The sequence below is a fragment of the Oncorhynchus keta genome, chromosome 25 (assembly GCF_023373465.1).
Source record: "Oncorhynchus keta strain PuntledgeMale-10-30-2019 chromosome 25, Oket_V2, whole genome shotgun sequence".
Taxonomy (NCBI): domain Eukaryota; kingdom Metazoa; phylum Chordata; class Actinopteri; order Salmoniformes; family Salmonidae; genus Oncorhynchus; species Oncorhynchus keta.
Genome location: NC_068445.1, coordinates 8,365,527 through 8,385,238, shown reverse-complemented (window position 1 = coordinate 8,385,238; position 19,712 = coordinate 8,365,527). Strand labels below are relative to the sequence as shown.

At 45.1% G+C, this 19,712-nt stretch overlaps 1 protein-coding gene across 1 annotated transcript in view; it reads left to right on the top strand.

The window, feature by feature from the left end:
- Nucleotides 1-19,712, top strand: part of LOC118358089 (intermembrane lipid transfer protein VPS13A-like) — a 57,118-nt gene that overhangs the window by 23,573 nt on the left and 13,833 nt on the right. Inside the window, 22 exon segments of the mRNA XM_035735527.2 lie at nucleotides 1,368-1,609; nucleotides 1,736-2,058; nucleotides 2,246-2,608; nucleotides 2,819-2,920; nucleotides 3,113-3,265; nucleotides 4,957-5,218; nucleotides 7,104-7,264; nucleotides 7,536-7,639; nucleotides 7,730-8,024; nucleotides 8,177-8,611; nucleotides 8,776-8,880; nucleotides 9,062-9,208; nucleotides 9,378-9,509; nucleotides 9,654-9,787; nucleotides 10,342-10,419; nucleotides 11,426-11,552; nucleotides 12,280-12,509; nucleotides 12,706-12,859; nucleotides 13,037-13,183; nucleotides 13,383-13,464; nucleotides 13,958-14,027; nucleotides 14,130-14,244. Of these exon segments, the coding sequence (XP_035591420.2) occupies nucleotides 1,368-1,609; nucleotides 1,736-2,058; nucleotides 2,246-2,608; nucleotides 2,819-2,920; nucleotides 3,113-3,265; nucleotides 4,957-5,218; nucleotides 7,104-7,264; nucleotides 7,536-7,639; nucleotides 7,730-8,024; nucleotides 8,177-8,611; nucleotides 8,776-8,880; nucleotides 9,062-9,208; nucleotides 9,378-9,509; nucleotides 9,654-9,787; nucleotides 10,342-10,419; nucleotides 11,426-11,552; nucleotides 12,280-12,509; nucleotides 12,706-12,859; nucleotides 13,037-13,183; nucleotides 13,383-13,464; nucleotides 13,958-14,027; nucleotides 14,130-14,244 (3,961 nt within the window).

Below are 19,712 nucleotides of genomic sequence, written 5' to 3'. Positions count from 1 at the left end.
CACACAAAACAGGCATCCAGTAGGGTGCTCCACCGCCCTCTCCACGTGGTTAAAACCCAGGTAGTGCATACACGAGGTATGCAGATCCCCAGGGGGATGCCACCATCACACCTGTCACAAAGGGAAAGCCACAAGCTCAGCCAAGCCAACAAGGCTACGGAGAAGGGGTCCAACGCCCTATGTCGTGACCCGCTTGGAGGTATAGGAACCCGGTGAGGGATAAATTACCCAGTACCTCTGCAAACACAGGGGAAGACCCCTGTGGGAGAAAAACAGGCAGTGGAGCACTCAAGAGGGGCTGACCATGTGGCCAGCTGCAAACAGCCAGTGAGTATACTTCCACGCAAGATATTACACTTACCAGTGACTTACCAAGTGCACTTCAGAACGTTTGTAACTCGAACCATTCGGATGTCCGCTGAGAAAATGAAAGAGAACGTGTGCCTCGGCCATGGGGTCTATATATAGATGTGTACACGGGAGTGAATCTGTAAATCCACACATTTGATGTATCCCTCTGTCGCGGAGTGATACCGATATTTTGGAGTGATCTAATATAGTGAAACATAACAGAGACTTTCTTTAGTCAAAGTTCTAGATCCCTTTTACATACACAGCTCCAGAATGTCAATGTTTTGGTCTAGTGGTGTTTCACTTTGTGTTGAGTTTGCAACCATTTCAACGTGTGGACCACGGTCTCAGATCTTTTGGTCTGCATTTTAATTCTTAGGGAGTCCTTTTAAGCACTCTGGTCGAAAGTGCAGTTCCATCACACTGACAAGCTCTTCTGACCTCATTCGGGGCGTGGTTTAGTTAATGTGCAAGGGACATGAAAACTAAAATCAAATTCATATCTTAACAAAAAGAGTTTCAGCATTCTTCATATTGTATGGAAACTTAACAGCCGAAGGGGGTTTCCTTCCTAAGTTACAGTATTTGGTTCATACAGTTTTTAATAACATCACAAAATGAAAAGCGATATGACATGATTATTATTTCTATCCCCACTGACTATTCTTAATATTCCTACCTTAGAAATATTGTTCCGGTATTTACTTTTTTGGTCATTTATAGCTTTGGTGGCAACATTTTCCTGGAGGTCAAAGGCATTCCTTTGGGTTGGTACTGAAGAGCAGGAAAGCGTTCTCTGCTTCATAATCATTTACAATTGGCGTGAAGTGTCATTTAAAGCACAGCCCCCGCTCTCCTTTCTTGTGCCTTGGATCCCTGACCAGGAATGCCCCTGCTATAGGGTTTGTTGTTAGTGCCCCTGCTATAGGGTTTGTTGATAGTTCCCTTGCTGTAGGATTTGTTGATAGTTCCCTTGCTGTAGGGTTCATCATGTCCCTCTGGCCTCTGTCTGTCAGGATGATGGCGATGCGTCCGGGCGCTGAGAGGAATGTGATGGTGGAGGTGAACTACAAGCAGGGCCGCGACGGCACCTCTTTGGACACGGTGGTGCAGGACGTGTACCTCTGTGCCAGCATGGAGTTCCTGCTCACTGTGGCCGACATCTTCCTCAAAGCCAGCCAGCAGGGCTTCTCCTCCGCCACCCCCAAGAACAGCAGTAGCACTAAACCCACTGCAGCCGCAGCCTCCAAGGAATCTGGTATGACACATTCAAATTTCACACTTCACATTATTCACCACAAATGTCATGTTTGCACAATGTGAAGTTTTGGATTGGATGCCCAATGTACACACCCCTGCTTTCCTCTCTGGTTCCGTAACACAGCTCCAGTGGGGGTGGTGGCAAAGTCAGAGATTAATGTTCTGGTAAAGAACCCCGAGATTGTGTTTGTGGCCGACCTGACACGTGCCGACGCCCCGGCCCTGGTCATGACCACGGAGTGCGAGCTGGTGATGAAGAGCGACCTGGACGGTCAGCTGATGACTGCGGTGGTCAAGGACCTGAAGGTGGTGGCCTGCCCCTTCTTGAAGGAGAAGAGGAACAAGGAGACCACTGTGCTGCAGCCCTGCCAAGTGTTCTTCAAGAGCACACAGTCCTCCACCTCCCCGCAGGCCATGGAGGTCTGCATCAACGCACTCACATTCAAGGTAGGCCACGGCCAAAAACAAAACCATCCCTTGAAGACAGGAACCAGCGTCTTAGTACCTGTTAGGAGCATATCATTTTGGTCATTAGACCTTATTGTCACCTTTTTCCTGTGTTTTTATTTCTGGCCCAGCTAGCCAAACCAGAGTGATGTGCCTCACGTTCCATTCTCCTCTGTGCCCCACCCAGGTGTCGCCCATCATTATCAACACCGTGATTACCATTCAGTCGGTGCTGAGCCCGGCCGGTGCTGAGACACCCCAGTCTGAGCTGGAGAGCCCCGTGCCCCCAGACCTGTGGGAGCGCCGGTCCTGGAGGGACCTCAAGCTGTGGTTCCTGGAGGAGGAGGGTAAAGACGAGGATGCCCAGTCCCTGGTCCCGCTGATTCCCCAGGGCGAGTCCCTGCAGTTGGCCATCAACTCCATCTGCCTGACACTGGAGGCAGGGGTGGGCCACCGCACCGTCCCCATGCTCCTGGCCAAGTCCTCCTTCCACGGTGACGTCAAGAACTGGAGCACCCTCATCAACCTGCACAGCCAGCTCAACCTGGAGGTCAGACACTGCACAGCTCTACACAAACCTTTACACAACATCTACATGACCTTTACACATCCCTTTACACACACCTCTACATGACCTTCATACAACCACTACACATCCCTTTAAACATCTACATGACCTTTACACAACCTCCGTTCAACTAAAACATGGGTTTAGTCAGACTGCATTTAGTGTAACAGTAACATAGTGTGGTGTGTTTAGGTTCACTACTTCAACGAGGTGATGGGGGTGTGGGAGCCACTGCTAGAGCCCCTAGAAGACGAGACCCGAGATGGATTCAGACCCTGGACCCTGGGATTAAAGGTGACCCTTACATACATACATACACTCACTCACTCACTCACTCACTCACTCACTCACTCACTCACTCACTCACTCACTCACTCACTCACTCACTCACACTGTCCCATGTTCCACACACATCCTTCATACGGATAGTGGAAATGCACTATCCACCACACACACATAACGGCTATGCATCCCCCTGAACTGTAGATGAAGAAGAAGCCAGTGAAGTACACAGGTATATCAGAAGAAGTGGACTACAGCATCCCTGACTACAAGACCGTCATCAGCATCAGCAGCAAGGACCAACTTAACATCACCCTCTCCAAGTGTGGACTGGGCATGCTCAGTAACCTGGGCACGGTAAGTCAATGACGTCACACACCAGCACTCTTGTACAGTGCATTCGGAAAGTATTCAGATCCTTTGACTTTTTCCACAGTTTGTTACGTTACAGCCTTATTCTAAATCTACACACAATGCCCCATAATAACAAAGCAGAAACAGGTTTTTCTACATTTTTGCTAATTTATTGAAAAAAACTGAAATCTTTCAGACCCTTTACTCAGTACTTTGTTGAAGCACCTTTTGCAGCGATTACTTCCTCGAGTCTTGGGTATGATGCAAAAGCTTGGCGTGCCTGTATTTGGGGAGTTTCTCCCATTCTTTTCTGCAGATCATCTCAAGCTCTGTCAGGTTGGATGGGGTGTGTCGCTGCACAGCAATTTTCAGGTCTCCAGAGATGTTTGATTAGGTTCAAGTCCAGGCTCTGGCTGGGCCACTCAAGGACGTTCAGAGACTTGTCCTGAAGAAACTACTACGTTGTCTTAGCTGTGTGCTTATCAGATGGGATGGCGTATCGCTGAAGAATGATGTGGTAGCCATGCTGGTTCAAGTGTGCCTTGAATTCTAAATAAATCACTAACAGTGTAACCAGCAAAGCACCATCACACCACCATCTCCATGCTTCACGGTGGAAATCACACATGCAGAGATCATCCGTTCACCAACTCTGCGTCTCATAAAGACACGGCGGTTGGAACCAAAAATCGCAAATTTGGACTCATCAGACCATAGGACAGATCTCCACCAGTCTGATTTCCATTGCTCGTGTTTCCTTGGCCAAGCAAGTCTCTTCTTATTGGTGTCCTTTAGAAGTAGGTTCTTTTCAGCAATTCGACCATGAAGGCCTGATTCACATAGTATTCTCTGAACAGTTGATGTTGAGATGTGTCTGTTACTTGAACTCTGTGAAACATGTCTTAATAAAGTAATGATGGACTGTCATTTCTCTTTGCTTATTTGAGCAGTTCTTGCCATTATATGGACTTGGTCTTTTACCAAATAGGAATATCTTCTGTATACCACCCCTACCTTGTCACAAGTGATTTGTTCAAATGCATTAAGAAAGAAATTCCACAAATTAACTTTTTAACAAGGCACACCTGTTATTTGAAATGCCTTCCAGGTGACTACCTCATGAAGCTGGTTGAGAGAACGCCATGTGTGCAGAGCTGTCAAGGCAAAGGGTGGCAACTGTGAATAATCTCAAATATAAAATATATATTCATTTGTTTAACACTTTTTTTTTTTTTGGTTACTACATTATTTCATAGTTTTGATGTCTTCACTATTCTACAATGTAGAAAATAGTGAGAATAAAGAAAAACCCTTGAATGAGTAGGTATGTCCAAACTTTTGACTGGTACTGTATGTAAATAAGCTATTTCAGTTTTTTACATTTGCAAACATTTCTAAAAACCTGTTCGCTTTGCCATTATGGGGTATTGTGCGTAGATTGATGAGGAAATACATGTATTTAATACATTTTTGAATGAAGCTATAACGTAACAAAATGTGGAGAAAAAGAAGGGGTCTGAATACTTTCCGAATCCATTGAATATGTTAGTCTATTGTCTAGCTGAAAAGGTGGCTACTTTTTATATAAGTGGGTTGTTTTTGAGTCGTGATGGAATAGCTTGCCTTGTGTTGAATTGCGCTCTATAAAATGCCTTTTTTTGGGGGGGGGGGACACATGTTTGTGTGTGTGGCAGGCCTTTGCGGAGGCGGCCAAGCAGGCATCGGATAGTTTCCAGAAGGACGAGGCTCCGTTCGTCGTGAAGAACCGTCTAGGTCTGACTGTGTCGGTGGTGCACAGTGAGCTGTTCAGCCCACTGGGTCGCGAGGCCACGGCGCGCCGGGTAGAGCTGCAGGACGGAGAGAGCCTCAACATGGACTACCGTCGCACCACCACCCACTCAGACCAGTTCTCTGCCATGACATCGTTGGTGGCCAAGGACTACTACATACAGCCCAGTAAGCAACACAGTTACAACCACTACAGAAGTGCAGACCAGCGTCTGTATTCATTTTACTGCCGGTCTAGTTTTTGCTTTTAATATCCTAATGGACAGGAGGAACCTGATCCTCGATCAGCACTCCTGCTCGGAGACGCTTCATACATACGTCAGATATCAAACCCTAGGTCCAAGACCCTATTAGGGTTCTGACCTAATGCCCAGGTATTAGTTTTGGGGGGGGGGTAACCTTGGGATGCAAACTAGTCACCTTTTCGGCGAAATTCGCCGTTTTGAATCCAAAATAGGTGACCTTCGTGATTCGTGTAAATCCGATGAGAAAGGTTTGGGCTGGGGGGGGATTTGGATGACTACTGGCTGTAAGCGAACGAGGGATGCGCGTTTGGAGCAATACTGGCTCTATCCAAGGCTCAGCCAATCATTCACATAACAACAGAATGCAGCACGCGACTGAAGAGAGAAGTTACCGCATCAGCACGCACTCTGGAAAGACAGCTAGCCAGAGAAATGTTGAGCAACATTAGCCAACTTAACTGATCAGATAATTGAGTTCATGGTGTGAAAATTAGCTGGCTAATAAAGTCAGACCACACAACATCAGATGAGCCAACGTTAGTAACCTAACCAATTCACTATTGTATTAACTGTTAACGTTATACGACTCCTTGCCGTGCCTCAAGTTATAATGCGTTAGTTGCTTACTGGACCCTGGCAATCTGTGTGAAACGTTAACTAGCTAACAAACTGAACTAACAGTAATGTTTTCCCTCTACAGTATGTGGTTCATTTTCAGAATGAGATAATTAGGTGAAAAATGAGGCGTTGCTTGTTAAACAAGTGGATTCGGGGATCAAGTGTAGCTGGAGCTGGGCCTGGCTTATGCTGGACGACAGTATGGTGAAAGGAACACAACACACTTAACCTTTTTCTCACCTTTTCAATACAGTGGATATAAAGGGTTATGCCAGGTGTACTCTGCCTGAAAGAGATCAATTATGCCAACAAACGGTATCATGCAGGAAGTGTATAATGTGCAGTGTAGCCCAAAGATAATGCTTTTGTTGTGTTGAACTGGACAGTACCACTTTGTGAGTGAGGGGGGGATTTTTTACTCAGTGAACGTTATTTTTACACGCATGTAGGCTTGTGCACTTGAACGATGTCTACTATAGTGGCCACTGTAATAGAGCAAAAATAGATGCCTGTTTGTTTAATTCTATTTCTACTTTAAGATCTTTTTTTCCCTCTTAAGTGCAGTATTTAGATGTGTGTGGTCACAAGCGTTCTATTGTAAAGGCTGTCATGGCTAACTGCAATATTAGTTTTTTTCTCAAGGCTTGAGTGTCATTTGCAGTAAAGTCTAGGCAACAAATAACATTGGATTGCTTTCTTTAGGGGTGGTAGGGAGCCTCGTGGTTAGAGCGTTGGGCCAGTAACCAAAATGTTGCTGGATCAAATCCCCAAGCTGACAAGGTAACAATCTGTCGTTCTGCCCCTGAGCAAGGCAGTTAACCCACTTTTCCCCGGGCGCCGAAGACGTGGATGATTAAGGCAGCCCCCCGCACCTCTCTGATTCAGATGGGTTGGGTCAAATGTGGAAGACACATTTCAGTTGAATGCATTGTTTGACAACTGACATTTTGAACCACTTTTTATTTTACACACAGAGACGGATCATGTAGATCATATTCTTTGTTGTTTAATTAGTTAAAACCTGCATTTCCACCTAGCAGGGATTTTTTTGCCATGTTTCAGTGCAGAAAAAAAAAGTGTCACCTTTTTGGGCTACTCACCAGTTTGTATCCCTGGTTAACAAAAGTCAGTACTCGTGGCTCGGGTCACTAGTCATTGATCACGCTGTTTTTTTATGTTCATGTCCTCAGCTCCGGTGGGCCACACTTCAACAGGCATGATCCCGTTGATTAAAGTGGGGCGTGGCATGTACAGTGTCATGCACAAAGACTCTGGGGTCACGCGTTTCCTGGTCTGTCAGATCTACTCTGTGGAGGGAAGCAAGTACATCAAGATCCGCTCTCCCTTCCAGGCAAGTTAGTCCCCCCACCTCAAACTCCAACTCACACCAATGAATGCTCACTGTTCTCAGACTGACTAATGCAGATTTCACCCAAATGCTCATTTTCTCCCACCATTCATCTCAATCCACCCTGCTTGCTTCCCGAGCCCTCTCCGTTCTCTCTCTCTCCCTTTACTTTCTCTAGTCTGTACTTAACTTGAGCCCAGAATGTGTTCAACTATCTGACCAGAGAATGTATTTTCTGCCTGAAGAATGTCTCTTTCTCATGTCTCCCCTACAGATCATAAACCACTTCTCCATCCCATTCAGAGTGATGGAGGGCTCTACCAGTCTGGGGATATCACTGCCTACAGAGGAGTTCTGTGTGCCTCTGGACTCCTACAGGTGACATGCACGCACACACACACACACACACACACACACACACACACACACACACACACACTGACTGTGCTGAACCCCCCTCCCCCGTAGGTCAGAGCTAAGACTGCAGCCGGTAACCGAGGGAAACGATCAGTACGACTGCTCCGAGGGTTTCAGCTACGAGTTGGTGAGCCAGCAGCCCGGTGCACGTGTGCAGCAGACCTGTCATCGCCATGGTGACAGTGCTGGCGTCCTCATGGTCAACATTGTCCCTCTGAAAGACACGGTGACATCACAACACACAGGAATGGCCGGGGAGCACTTTGACGAGCCCTACATCCTGCACCTGTGGCCCTCCGTCCTGCTCCGGAATCTTCTGCCTTACCCCATCACCTATCGCCTACAGGTACACACACATTACCCCATCCCTACGCACCAGCAGAGAAATTGACCTACAGCTCATCTATCATATTTCCTCAGAGCTTCCCCTTCACATGAAATGCCTATTATTGATTGGTATTGTGTGTTGATTGGTATTGTGTGTTGATTGGCTGACAGGACAGTGAAGAGCCCACCCCCATCACCCTGATGGACGGCCACTCGGCCCAGCTGCACACCGCCATCATGGACCAGTCCAGCCTGGAACTCCGCCTCCTCGACTACCTGGGTCAGGATTGGCAGGCCCACTACGGTCTCTGTGGTGACCTGGATGAGATCACCTTCATTGTGTTCAGCTCTCTGCGCGATGAAGAGGAGGTGGTCAGGTTAGGAGAGGGGGGAGAAGGGAAGAGGGCGGAGCTCGATATTGCGGTGCATGTGAAGTACGACGCGGGCCAGACTGAGGTGGCTATCCATTCTCCCTACTGGATGGTGAACAAGACGGGCCGCCTGCTGCAATACAAGGCAGACGACATCCACCGCAAACACGCCATGGACTACGATATGCCTCTGCTCTTCTCCTTCAAGCCACACAACTTTCTGCAGAACAACAAGGTAGTGGGTGGGGATCAGCTTTGGTCTAAGCTCAAGCCAAGTAGCTGGGCTGCTATTTTGTTTTGTTTTGGGGGGTTTAAACAAGGAGTGGGCTTTTAAGTGAAAACTCCTAACCCCTGCTGTTTGTCTCCCTGACATCTGACCCTATTCTCTCTCCGGGTCAGGTGCGGCTGATGATCTCGGACAGCGACCTGTCGGATGATTTCTCCCTGGATACCGTGGGTAGTTACGGTGAAGTGAAGTGCAAAGGGAGGCTTAAAGATTACGTGGTGAGTGAGTGGTGGATCAAGCATACTAAGATTTGATTTGAAACGACACTCCAGCAGAAGAACAGTGTCAGTTGATGCTTCACCTTTCAGATTGGTCATTGAGTGTAATTTGCTGAACCGTTGATAGATAGATGGGTGGATTGATTCATGTTGATTGTGGCTTTCTATGGTTTGATTGAAGATCGGAGTGAAGATCGACGCCAGCAGTTTCAGCCTGACCCGTATCGTAAGCTTTGTGCCATACTACCTGTTAGTGAACAGGACCAAACATGTGATCTGGGTGGGAGAGGAGGGCCAGGACGACTGGACCGAGGCCAGACCACAACAGGTACCACAACTAGAGCTACTTACAAACGCCAGTATCGGTTAATTTCCTGAATTTTGAAATGGGAATAATGATACAGTAGCACTTCCATGTAGTGAAATGGACACCTCTTTGTCTGTCTCTCCCTCTCCTCTTTCTCGCTTTTCTCTCACTTTTTATCTGTGCTTCTCAGGCAGCCATCCCATTTTGGCCTGAGAGGGACTCCAAGAAGCTCAAAGTCAAAGTAGAAGGCAGTCGGTCAACTCCTCAAACCATGGACTTCACCAAACCGGAAAACTGCCTGCTGCTGCATCTGGACAACACTGTGAGTAGTTTACACACACACACACACAGGCGTGTTTGTAACTACTGTATAAGTTGATGCTTTGTGACGATTTAAATCCACTTCCCACGTTGGGTTCAATAAAGTACTAATACTTCTGTTTTTAATTTGGCTTTACTATTCCAGCTGGGCGGGGTCATTATGGATGTGAACCTATCGGACCACTCGATTATCATCCGTTTCTCTGACTACCACGACGGGGCCGCTCCCTTCCTCATCATCAACCACACCCAGGAGCAGACGGTGGAGTTCTACCAGAGGTAAAGGAGGGGAAGGATGGGGAGGGAGAACGGTAATGGGGCAGTAAGCAGAAATGTGTTTCATTATATAGGTTTTACTGTTCTCAAAACAGGTGCAATGCCCTAAAATAAAACCTGTATTTTTCGCATCTTAAATGTGGGATGTCTTAAATGTTTCCTTTTAGAAATGTCCATGAGATGGTTGCAATTATTTATGGGGATAGAAGTAAACAATACAAAATTAGTGTTACTCACTGTACTATTCCAAATGTTTTCTGAATGAGACCTGCATGTTATATATATTTAGCAAACTTCCCAGGATGTGCTGCATGTATTTGTTTTGATACAAGGTATTTGTGTTCTTGGCTTTTGTGTTGATGTAGGTTTGTCTGTTTGCATGGATCCATTTCCTTTGGTTTGTGACTTGTTGTGACGGACACTGATTTTGTTCCATTTGTTTTTCAATCCATGTTTTTTTGTTACTGACTTTCTTAGTCTGACTTTGTGATGATGGATTTGTTTTGTTTTTGTTTAAGTCTGATTTTTTTCCCTCCCCACACCTCTTGGCCGGGCAGATTTCGGAGAGATTCATCAGAATGGGTGGCAGACGAGCTGCTCGGCCTCTCCTTCTCAGTAGAGGAGACCCAGCCCAGGTAGCAGGACCCAGCCCCACGAGGGTTCTTGCTCTCACCCACTCTGACCCTGACACAGAAAGGGTGGACATATTGGGGAACTTCAAATGCCTTCCCTAACATACAATGACTAATGCAAAAGGCATGGTCCGTAGATCTCTATTTGAACATGCACACATTTAGTGGGGGATGTGGTCTCTGTGTTCCCGTTTCATAGTTGAGCTGTGGTCAGGGTGTGGACAGAGCTGGACCCCCAGGTAACCGAAGGTGTAGGGGAAGAGCTTTTTTTTCTCCATTTTGGTGTTTGAGCCGGATCTACTCCTTTACATGCCACTCCACAAGGAAATGGATAATGTGCATTTTATAAAAGCTGAAAAATATTGCGTTTACATTAATATCACTGTATGGTTCAACAGACCAAGTCATCTGATTTGATAGTGACCAAAGTACAGGAAGTGGAGTGATCAAGGAGGAGCTCCGGCTTCAGTGTCATGACCGTTTGCTCTTTGACCTCCCCCTTAATTCCAGGTCTTTGCTTTTATAGTGGGACTTAGTTTTGGCTGCTGCTGTTTGGATGGGTCTCTGCCAATGGGATCTGACCTCTGCTTCCATATGCCTTCCATTTCCCCTCATGCCAATCATTCTTCATCCTCCTCTTTCCCTGTGTCTTCTGCAATAATGATGATTTCAATCATTCTTTCTCTTTGATCGGAAGGGGGGTGTTGTTTCTGTTTGTTGGAGGAAGAACGACAACATGATCAAATTGGATAGCAGCCTCGACATCTCCACTAATGGGATTTCTTCTCTCCATTGTGTTGATTTGCAAATAGGCTCTTGGGTTTCTTTCCATGGTGCCTGGGCTGTGTAACGTGGCTACGTTCTCATGACCGCGGCTTTTTGTTCTGACCATCATCTTATCTTCCTCTTGGTGGGGTTCTCGTGGTCTTGTGTGTGTGTGCTTTCTAACTCTCTCATGTGTGTGTGTGTGTGTGTGTGTGTGTGTGTGTGTGTGTGTGTGTGTGAGTAGTAGTCAGAAGGAGAAGGACAAGCTAAGCCCCGGGAAGGTAATGTACTACACCTGGGCTGAGCCCACTGGATCGCGCTCTCTGGCCTGGCAGTGTGGCAGCTACAGCGGCGAGCTGAGGAGCGAAGAGGTACCGTACCACGGCATTCTATTTTACTCCCCTTTTGCTCTTAACGGTGGTGGCATGTTACATTCTCCAACATTTTAGATTGATACTACGTTTAAGTCAGATTTTTATACCAGTGTTTCTTATTAGTTTGACACACACTTGTATCAAGTACTTTAGACCGATATGACACACAGGTGTCAGACTTAACCACAGATTAGGATCTTCTGCTTAGTGGGTTTTTTTAACAGCTGCTTAATATGGCTGAGCCCATCATTATACAAACACAAAGCTTTTATCAGCCTTTTTTTTATTAAGGCTCCAATCCTCAATAGGATTAGTGTAGGGATTAGCGAAGTCTGACAGAAAGTTACGTGTTACTGAATTTTCTTCCCCCTTTTTATACTGGCTTGATGACCTGAGCAGTTTTACAAGGGAAGCAACATATGGTGATACCCAGTTAAAATATTAGAAGATTGGGTGCTTTGGCATGTCGGCCACAGTGGTGAGACAAAATGCAAACCGTAGTATAACCAGAGATGTGTATGTATTGTTGAAATCAAATCAACTGTCAAATGATAGCAACTGTTGTTGCCTGGACTCATTAGTTTCCTGAAATCTCAATTAAAAGCTGTTATGGTATATCATTTTGGTGTTGTGTGAGTTATGGCTGTGGCTACAAAGCAAAAGAGCAACTTAAAAGTGAAACGCGCATTACTTCCCATCTGATGGGCTCTTGATCCGTGTGTAGGACCTGCGGTTGGACGTGAACGAGGAGGGTAAGCTGTACCTCATCTCGTTCTACGAGGGCCTCCAGCGGGTGGCGCTGTTCACCGAGGACAGACGCATATACAAGCTGCTGTGTGAGAGTGAGAAGGCCGAGCTGGCCGAACAGGAGATAATCCTCTCCCTGCAAGACGTGGGCGTCTCCCTGGTCAACAACAGCAGCCGCCAGGAGGTGTCCTTCATCGGTATTACCAGGTGTGTGTGTGTGCACACACACAAAACATGTGTAACCACACACACACACATACATACAAACACTGTATATACACTCAATGGTATGGTTGTGCTACAGTTGACTACTTTGAGTGGGAACATGCTTTTTCAAATTCAGTGCAGCATGTTCAGTGTGCTTTCCTCCTGTGTGTGTGTGTGTGTGTGTGTGTGTGTGTAGTTCAGACGTGGTGTGGGAGTCCAAGCCAAAGAAGAAGTCTCGCTGGAAACCCCTGAGTGGAAAAGATGCCGAGCTGCTGGAGACCCACTTCAAAGAGTACACAGAGAGTGGACCAGTGGACAACGCCATCTTAGACCTGGAGAACAACTTCCAGGTCAGGCAGCAACTGGCTATGCCTCTGTCTGGTACCATGTATACCATACCACCCCCTTGATAACCAACCCCTTGAAAGCTTTAGAAATTCTAGAGGTAGACGTTGTTCCTAGTTTTGCACAGCTCCAGTAGAACTGTTGTGTGTGTGTGTGTGTCCTAAGTCTAACTGTGTTATCAGGTGTCTTTGACCCATAATGGGCAAGACATGAGGATGATGCAGCCATATGACGCTCCAATCAGGAGGAGCTTCCTGCCAGGGGTGAAGGTGGAGTACAGCGTATCGGCCCGCCAGAGTGCCTACCGTGTCCAGATCAACCGCATACAGGTGGGTCCCCAGAGAGTTGGAGAGTGTGTGTTCTATCCAACTCTACAGTGGGTTCCCACCCGACCACCAACCATACGATAGTTTTTACATTGACTGTTTGTTCATCTTACCAACCAATCAATGAAAATGATTTCATGCTGACCCATTGGAGACATGGTTGGAGGGAATTTTTTTTTTTTGTGCTTTTGTTTTTCCACAGATCCAGAATCAGCTACCTGGAGCAATTTTCCCATATGTCTTCTACCCTATAAAACTACCTAAGTCTGTCACCATGGACTCAGGTCAGTCCCAAGCTCTGTCCAAGTCTCTCTGTGTTGTGGATTTACACTTTAAAATTGACACCCGTGATAAAGATAAGATCCCTCCCAATGTGTTCTCCAATCTCATAAAACATTTTTGAAAAAGGCTCGAGTTCTATTACCCTCGCAAGGTGAGGTTTTGAAAACAGGCTGTCAATCATTTTGTCCCCTGTCTTTTTTGTTTTTCTTGTTTTGTATTATTTGTTAAACAAAACCTCTTTCTCTGAGCAATTGTATTAGTATAAGATAATATAATTTTTCAAAAAATGTTGAAGCATACAATACATGCTCATTATTTCGGTTATTTTAGTCATTTTTGCTCATCTGTATTAAGGGTGTCTAATTTTGGACCCCACTGTAACTAGCTAAATAGGCAAAAGGAGCGATTGGGGACGCCTCCATAGGCATTGTTAGACTGGAGTACTCTGGATAAACACATCGTGATGGCTTTTTTCTGCTCCTCTCTCTCCTGCAGAGCCCAAACCTCTAACCGACATCAGCATTGTTACCAGGGCAGCAGGGCACTCTGATATCTCACGCATCAAGTGAGTCCATTGCTATAGTTCATGTTCTTTCCATATCTATCTATCTCTCTCTCTCTCTCTCAACCACACATACCAACATCCCTTTCTTGGCATGTTGACTAGGTATTTCAAGGTGCTAATCCAGGAGATGGATCTGAAGTTGGACCTGGGCTTCCTTTATGCCATCTTGGATCTGTTCACTCCGGAGAACGCCAGCGTGATGACGTCAGAGCAGCAGGTTTTTATTTGTAATATTCTTTATTTATGCAGGGAAAACCCATTGAGAGAAAGGTCTCATTCTCAAGGGTGCCCTGATCACAGTAATGCAACAATCAAATAAAACAGCAAAACACAATTTAAGAAAATGGTTACATTTCTCAGCTACTAAGTCCTCAATTAACATCATTTATATTATTTATATTGCTCGGGCAGTTTTGTAAATTGTTCCAGTAGTGAGGTGCATTAAAACTAAAAGCGGAATTACCTAATTTGGTGGAGACCCGAGGAACCTTTAAGAGTTAACCAACCCTGTGAACGGGTTTGGTAACTTGTGTTTTTATACTTCAACAGCAAAGTTAGGGAAGTCGGAAGCTTGTTTAGTAGAGCTTTGTAAAAAAAACTAATCTGTGATTAGGGCTGTCTCCGACCCCAAAAAATCTTGGTCGATCAAAAGTCGTCTGTTCTTTCTACCAATCGATTGCTCAAAATGTTTAAACTTTTCCATTTAAAGACACCCAATGTGTTTTAATCAAATCAACTATATGCATTGAGCTTGTCTGATGCTTTAAGCTTACTTTTTTTTGCTGGAAGAGGGTGCCAGATCTAGATACCCTTAACCTGACCCAACTAGATATTCTCCTCCTGTTCCACCTGGCTTTCGTAGATTCTGCCATTACTCCCCTGAAGTTCCCGATAATAGGCCACATGAGTCGTCGGCAACCTTTTCTCATCTGGAGTGCCAATTTATCTGACCACTTCTACCGGTCTTCATATCTCATTGTCATGTGGTTAATCAAATTCTTTCCAAGTCTAAATGAAAATCATATGAACCTAAAAAGTAACTTCTATTGCCAACTATGTAAAAATATCCTACATAAAGCCAACCAATAAAAACATTGCAGCCTGCAGGTAGAAAATATCCTTGTTTTAAAAATAAATATCCAATAAATCACATTGGCTACACATGGCCTGTCTGCAACAAACTTGAAACATTGTATTAACTTGGGTCTAGCCTGAAGCTTATGCTAGGGAACTTACAACATTCTATCAAATATTTTGGGCCCTCAGAGTTTCCTGTGCCTGTGAGCTCGGGACAGACACAGCTGTAGGATATTTGTGCAAGAGGTAAGAAGCAGTGCTTGACTTGGGCAGGAGCTCACCTGAGCTGAGTACCTGCACCTCAAATGTTCTACTGCTTGAGCTCCTGTTCCTCTTATAGAATATTAGCTCAAAGGTATTGTTGAGCTCCTGCACCTAAATATCAACAGTACCACACCCAAAATGAGTACCGGAACCTATTTCAGTCCAAGTCAAACACGGTTAAGAAGCCTATTTTATGACATTAATGCGGGGTCAGAGCATGATATTTTTCCCTTTCACGCTGAGTGGTTATCGAAAGGGAGAGCGCTGGAAATATTTTTCAAATGCATTGAGGAACTATTGTAATTCTCAATGCATGTAAAAAGAGACTTCGATTTTCTGCTGTTTGAGGTGAAAACATTACTTTGAGAAGCTCCACAGGTCGTGGTGGTGCGTTAAGCCAATCAGAAATACTATCAGATCCCCAAATGGGCACATTTTAAATGATTATACTTGCGAGCAGGCCAGGTAGCCTATAGGCCCACTTCTGTGTGTGCTCATCCTTACTCTACATTGTCAGGAGAGCTCCAAACAAAAGACAATGACTATATTGACGGAACTCATAAATGGAATTAAATAATCCTAAACTTGTTTCTAACAAGTGTAGCAGAGATTGTGCACTCTGCAAACAATGTGTCCACTCTGACAATGAAAACTGGAAGACTGGAATAATAGTATCGAATGCATTAAAAGAAAGTATTATAATATTATAGATTAGAAATTATATGAATAAATGGTGAAATGTACTGCTGGTGATACAGTGCATTCGGAAACTATTCAGACCCCTTGACTTTTTACACATTTTATGTTATTGCCTTATTCTAAAATATTTTTTTTTTAAACATCATCAATCTACTCACAAGACCCCATGATGACAAAGCAAAAACTGTTTATTTATTTTTTTAGAAATGTTTGCTAATTTATAAAAAATAAAAATTCATTTTCATAAGTATTCAGACCCTTTTTGCAATGAGACTCAAAATTGAGCTCAGGTATATCCCTGTTTACATTGATCATCCTTTAGATGTTTCCTTAACTTTGAGGCCACCTTTTGTAAATTCTATTGATTTTGACATGATTTGGAAAGGCACACACCTGTCTATAAAAGGTCCCACCGTTGACCGTGCATGTCAGAGCAAAGAACAAGCCACGAGGTCAAAGGAATTGTCCGTAGAGCTACGGGACAGGATTTTGTGTATAGGCACAGATCTGGGGAAGAGTACCAAAACATTTCTGCAGCATTGAAGGTCCCCAAGAACAGTGTCCTCCATCATTCTTAAATGGAAGAAGATTGGAACCATCAAGACTCTTCCTTGAGCTGACCGCCTGGCCAAATTGAGCAATCAGGGAAGAAGGGCCTTGGTCAGGGAAGTGACCAAGTACCAGATGGTCACTTTGATAGAGCTCCAGAGTTCCTCTGAGAAGATGGTTGACCTTCTGGAAGGTTCTCCCATCTCTGCAGTACTCCATCAATCAGGCCTTTATGGTAGAATGGCCAGACAGAAGCTACTCCTCAGTAAAAGGCACGACAGTCCGCTTGAAGTTTGCCAAAAAAGCACCTAAACGACTCTGACCATTTTTTAAAATAGATGTTTTATTTATTTAACCTTTATTTAACTAGGCAATTCAGTTGAGAACAAATTCTTATTTACAATGACGGCCTACCAGAAGGCAAAAGATCCCCCGCGGGGACGGGGCTGGGATTAAAATATATAAATATAGGACAAAACACGCATCACAACAAGAGAGAACATAACACTACATAACGAGAGCCCTAAGACCGCATAGCATGGTAGCGACAACACGGCATGGTAGCGACATGGTAGCAACACAACATGGTAGCAACACAAAACATGGTACAAACGTTATTGGGCACAGTCAACAGCACAAAGGTCAAGAAGGTAGAGACAACAATGCATCACACAAAGCAGCCACAACTGTCAGTAAGTGTCCATGATTGAGTCTTTGAATGAAGAGATTGAGATAACTGTCCAGTTTGAGTGTTTGTTGCAGCTCGTTCCAGTCTCTAGCTGCAGCGAACTGAAAAGAAGAGCGACCCAGGGATGTGTGTGCTTTGGGGACCTTTAACAGAATGTGACTGGCAGAATGGGTGTTGTATGTGGAGGATGAGGGCTGCAGTAGATATCTCAGATAGGGGGGAGTGAGGCCTAAGAGGGTTTTATAAATACCTATCAACCAGTGGGTCTTGTGACAGATATACAGAGACGACCAGTTTACAGAGGAGTAAAGAATGCAGTGATTTGTCCTATAAGGAGCGTTGGTGGCAAATCTGATGGCTAAATGGTAAAGAACATCTAGCCGCTCGAGAGCACCCTCACCTGCTGATCTATAAATTATGTCTCCGTGATCTAGCATGGGTAGGATGGTCATCTGAATCAGGGTTATTTTGGCAGCTGGGGTGAAAGATGAGCGATTACGATAGAGGAAACCAAGTTTAGATTTAACCTAAGCCTACAGATTTGATATGTGATGAGAGAAGAACAGTGTACCATCTAGCCATACTCCCAAGTACTTGTATGAGGTGACTACCTCAAGCTCTTAACCCTCAGAGGAAGTAATCACACCTGTGGGGGGAGAGGCATTCTTCTGTTTTGGAGGTGTTCAAAACAAGGTTAAGGGTAAAGAAAGCTTGTTGAACACTAAGAAAGCTTTGTTGTAGAGCATTTAACACAAAATCCGGGGAGGGGCCAGCGGAGTATAAGACTAACTGCATATAAATGGATGAGAGAGCTTCCTACTGCCTGAGCTATTGTTGATGTAAATTGAGAAGAGCATGGGGCCTAGGATTGAGCCTTGGGTTACTCCCTTGGTGACAGGCAGTGGCTGAGACAGCAGATTTTCTGACTTTATACACTGAACTTTTTGAGGTAGTTAGCAAACAAGGCCAAAGACACCTCAGAGACACCAATACTCCTTAGCCTGCCCACAGGAATGGAATGGTCTGCTGTATCAAAATCTTTGTCCAAGTCAATAAAAATAGCAGCACGATATTGCTTAGAATCAAGGGCAATGGTGACATCAGTGAGGACCTTTTAAGGTTGCAGTGACACATCCATAACTTAAGCAGAAACCAGAATGCATACCCAAGAGATTAGACATCAAGAAAGCCAGTCAGTTGAGACAAAAGCTAAAGCTTCTCTGGTCTGATGAAACCAAGATTGAACTATTTAGGCTGAATGCCAAGCGTCATGTCTGGGGGAAACCTTGCACCATCCCTACTGTGAATCACTCTGGTGGCTGCATCATGCTGTGGGGGTGTTTTTCAAAGGCAGGGACTGGAAGACTAGTCAGGATTGATGGAGTAAAGCACAGAGAGATCCTTGATGAAAACCTGCTCCGGACCGCAGACCGGGACGAAGGTTCAGCTTCCAACCGGACAACGACCCTAAGCACGCAGCCAAGACAACGCAGGAGTGGCTTCGGGACAAGTCTCTGAATGTCCTTGAGTGGCCCAGCCAGAGCCCAGACTTGAACCCGATCAAACGTCTCTGAAGAGACCTGAAAATAGCTGTGCAGCGACACTCCCCATCCAACCTGACAGCACTTGAGATCTGCAGAGAAGAATTTGAGAAATACAGGTGTGCCAAGCTTGTAGCATCCTACCCAAGAAGACTCGAGGCTGTAATCGCTGCCAAATGTGCTTCAACAAAGTACTGAGTAAAGGGTCTGAGTACTTATGTAAAATGTGATATTTCAGTAAAAAATATATATACATTTGCATAATTTTCTAAACCTGATTTTTCTTTGACATTATGAGGTCTTATTTGTAGATTGATGAGTGTAAAAATGTAAAGTGCGGTGCAGAACTGTTGTCAAGTGAGTTTGTGTTGACACTGGACGTACCGCCCCCACCTACCGTCAACCAATCCTGTCAATGCGGAGCTACACAGAGCCCTCCGCATTGTTACAGAATTTGGGAGGTGCATGGTGATGTGGTACGGAGCTCAGTTTAGCCTCTGGAGGCTCTGCAGTTGCGTCAAACCCTTCATATGGAGCTTCTGACCACATTTTCGAATGAAGCAATAATTGGATTTTAGTCTCGGCCTCCGTAATGGATTAGTTCACTGAGATGGGCGCAAATATATTTGTTACTGCTCGACTAAAACAATCTCGGTCGACCAACAGCCAGCCTAACAACCAAACAATCGATCAGTCGACTAATTGGGGTCAGCCCTACCTGTGATGAAAGTAATGACACTATGGTAGATGCTATATTAAGGTTTAAGGGTGGCTGCTGCATTCTGGTAAATGGTGTCACCGTAGTCAACAACTGTCAGGAAAGTCGACTGTACAATCTGCTTTTTGCTGTTTAGGGATTATCTAGAT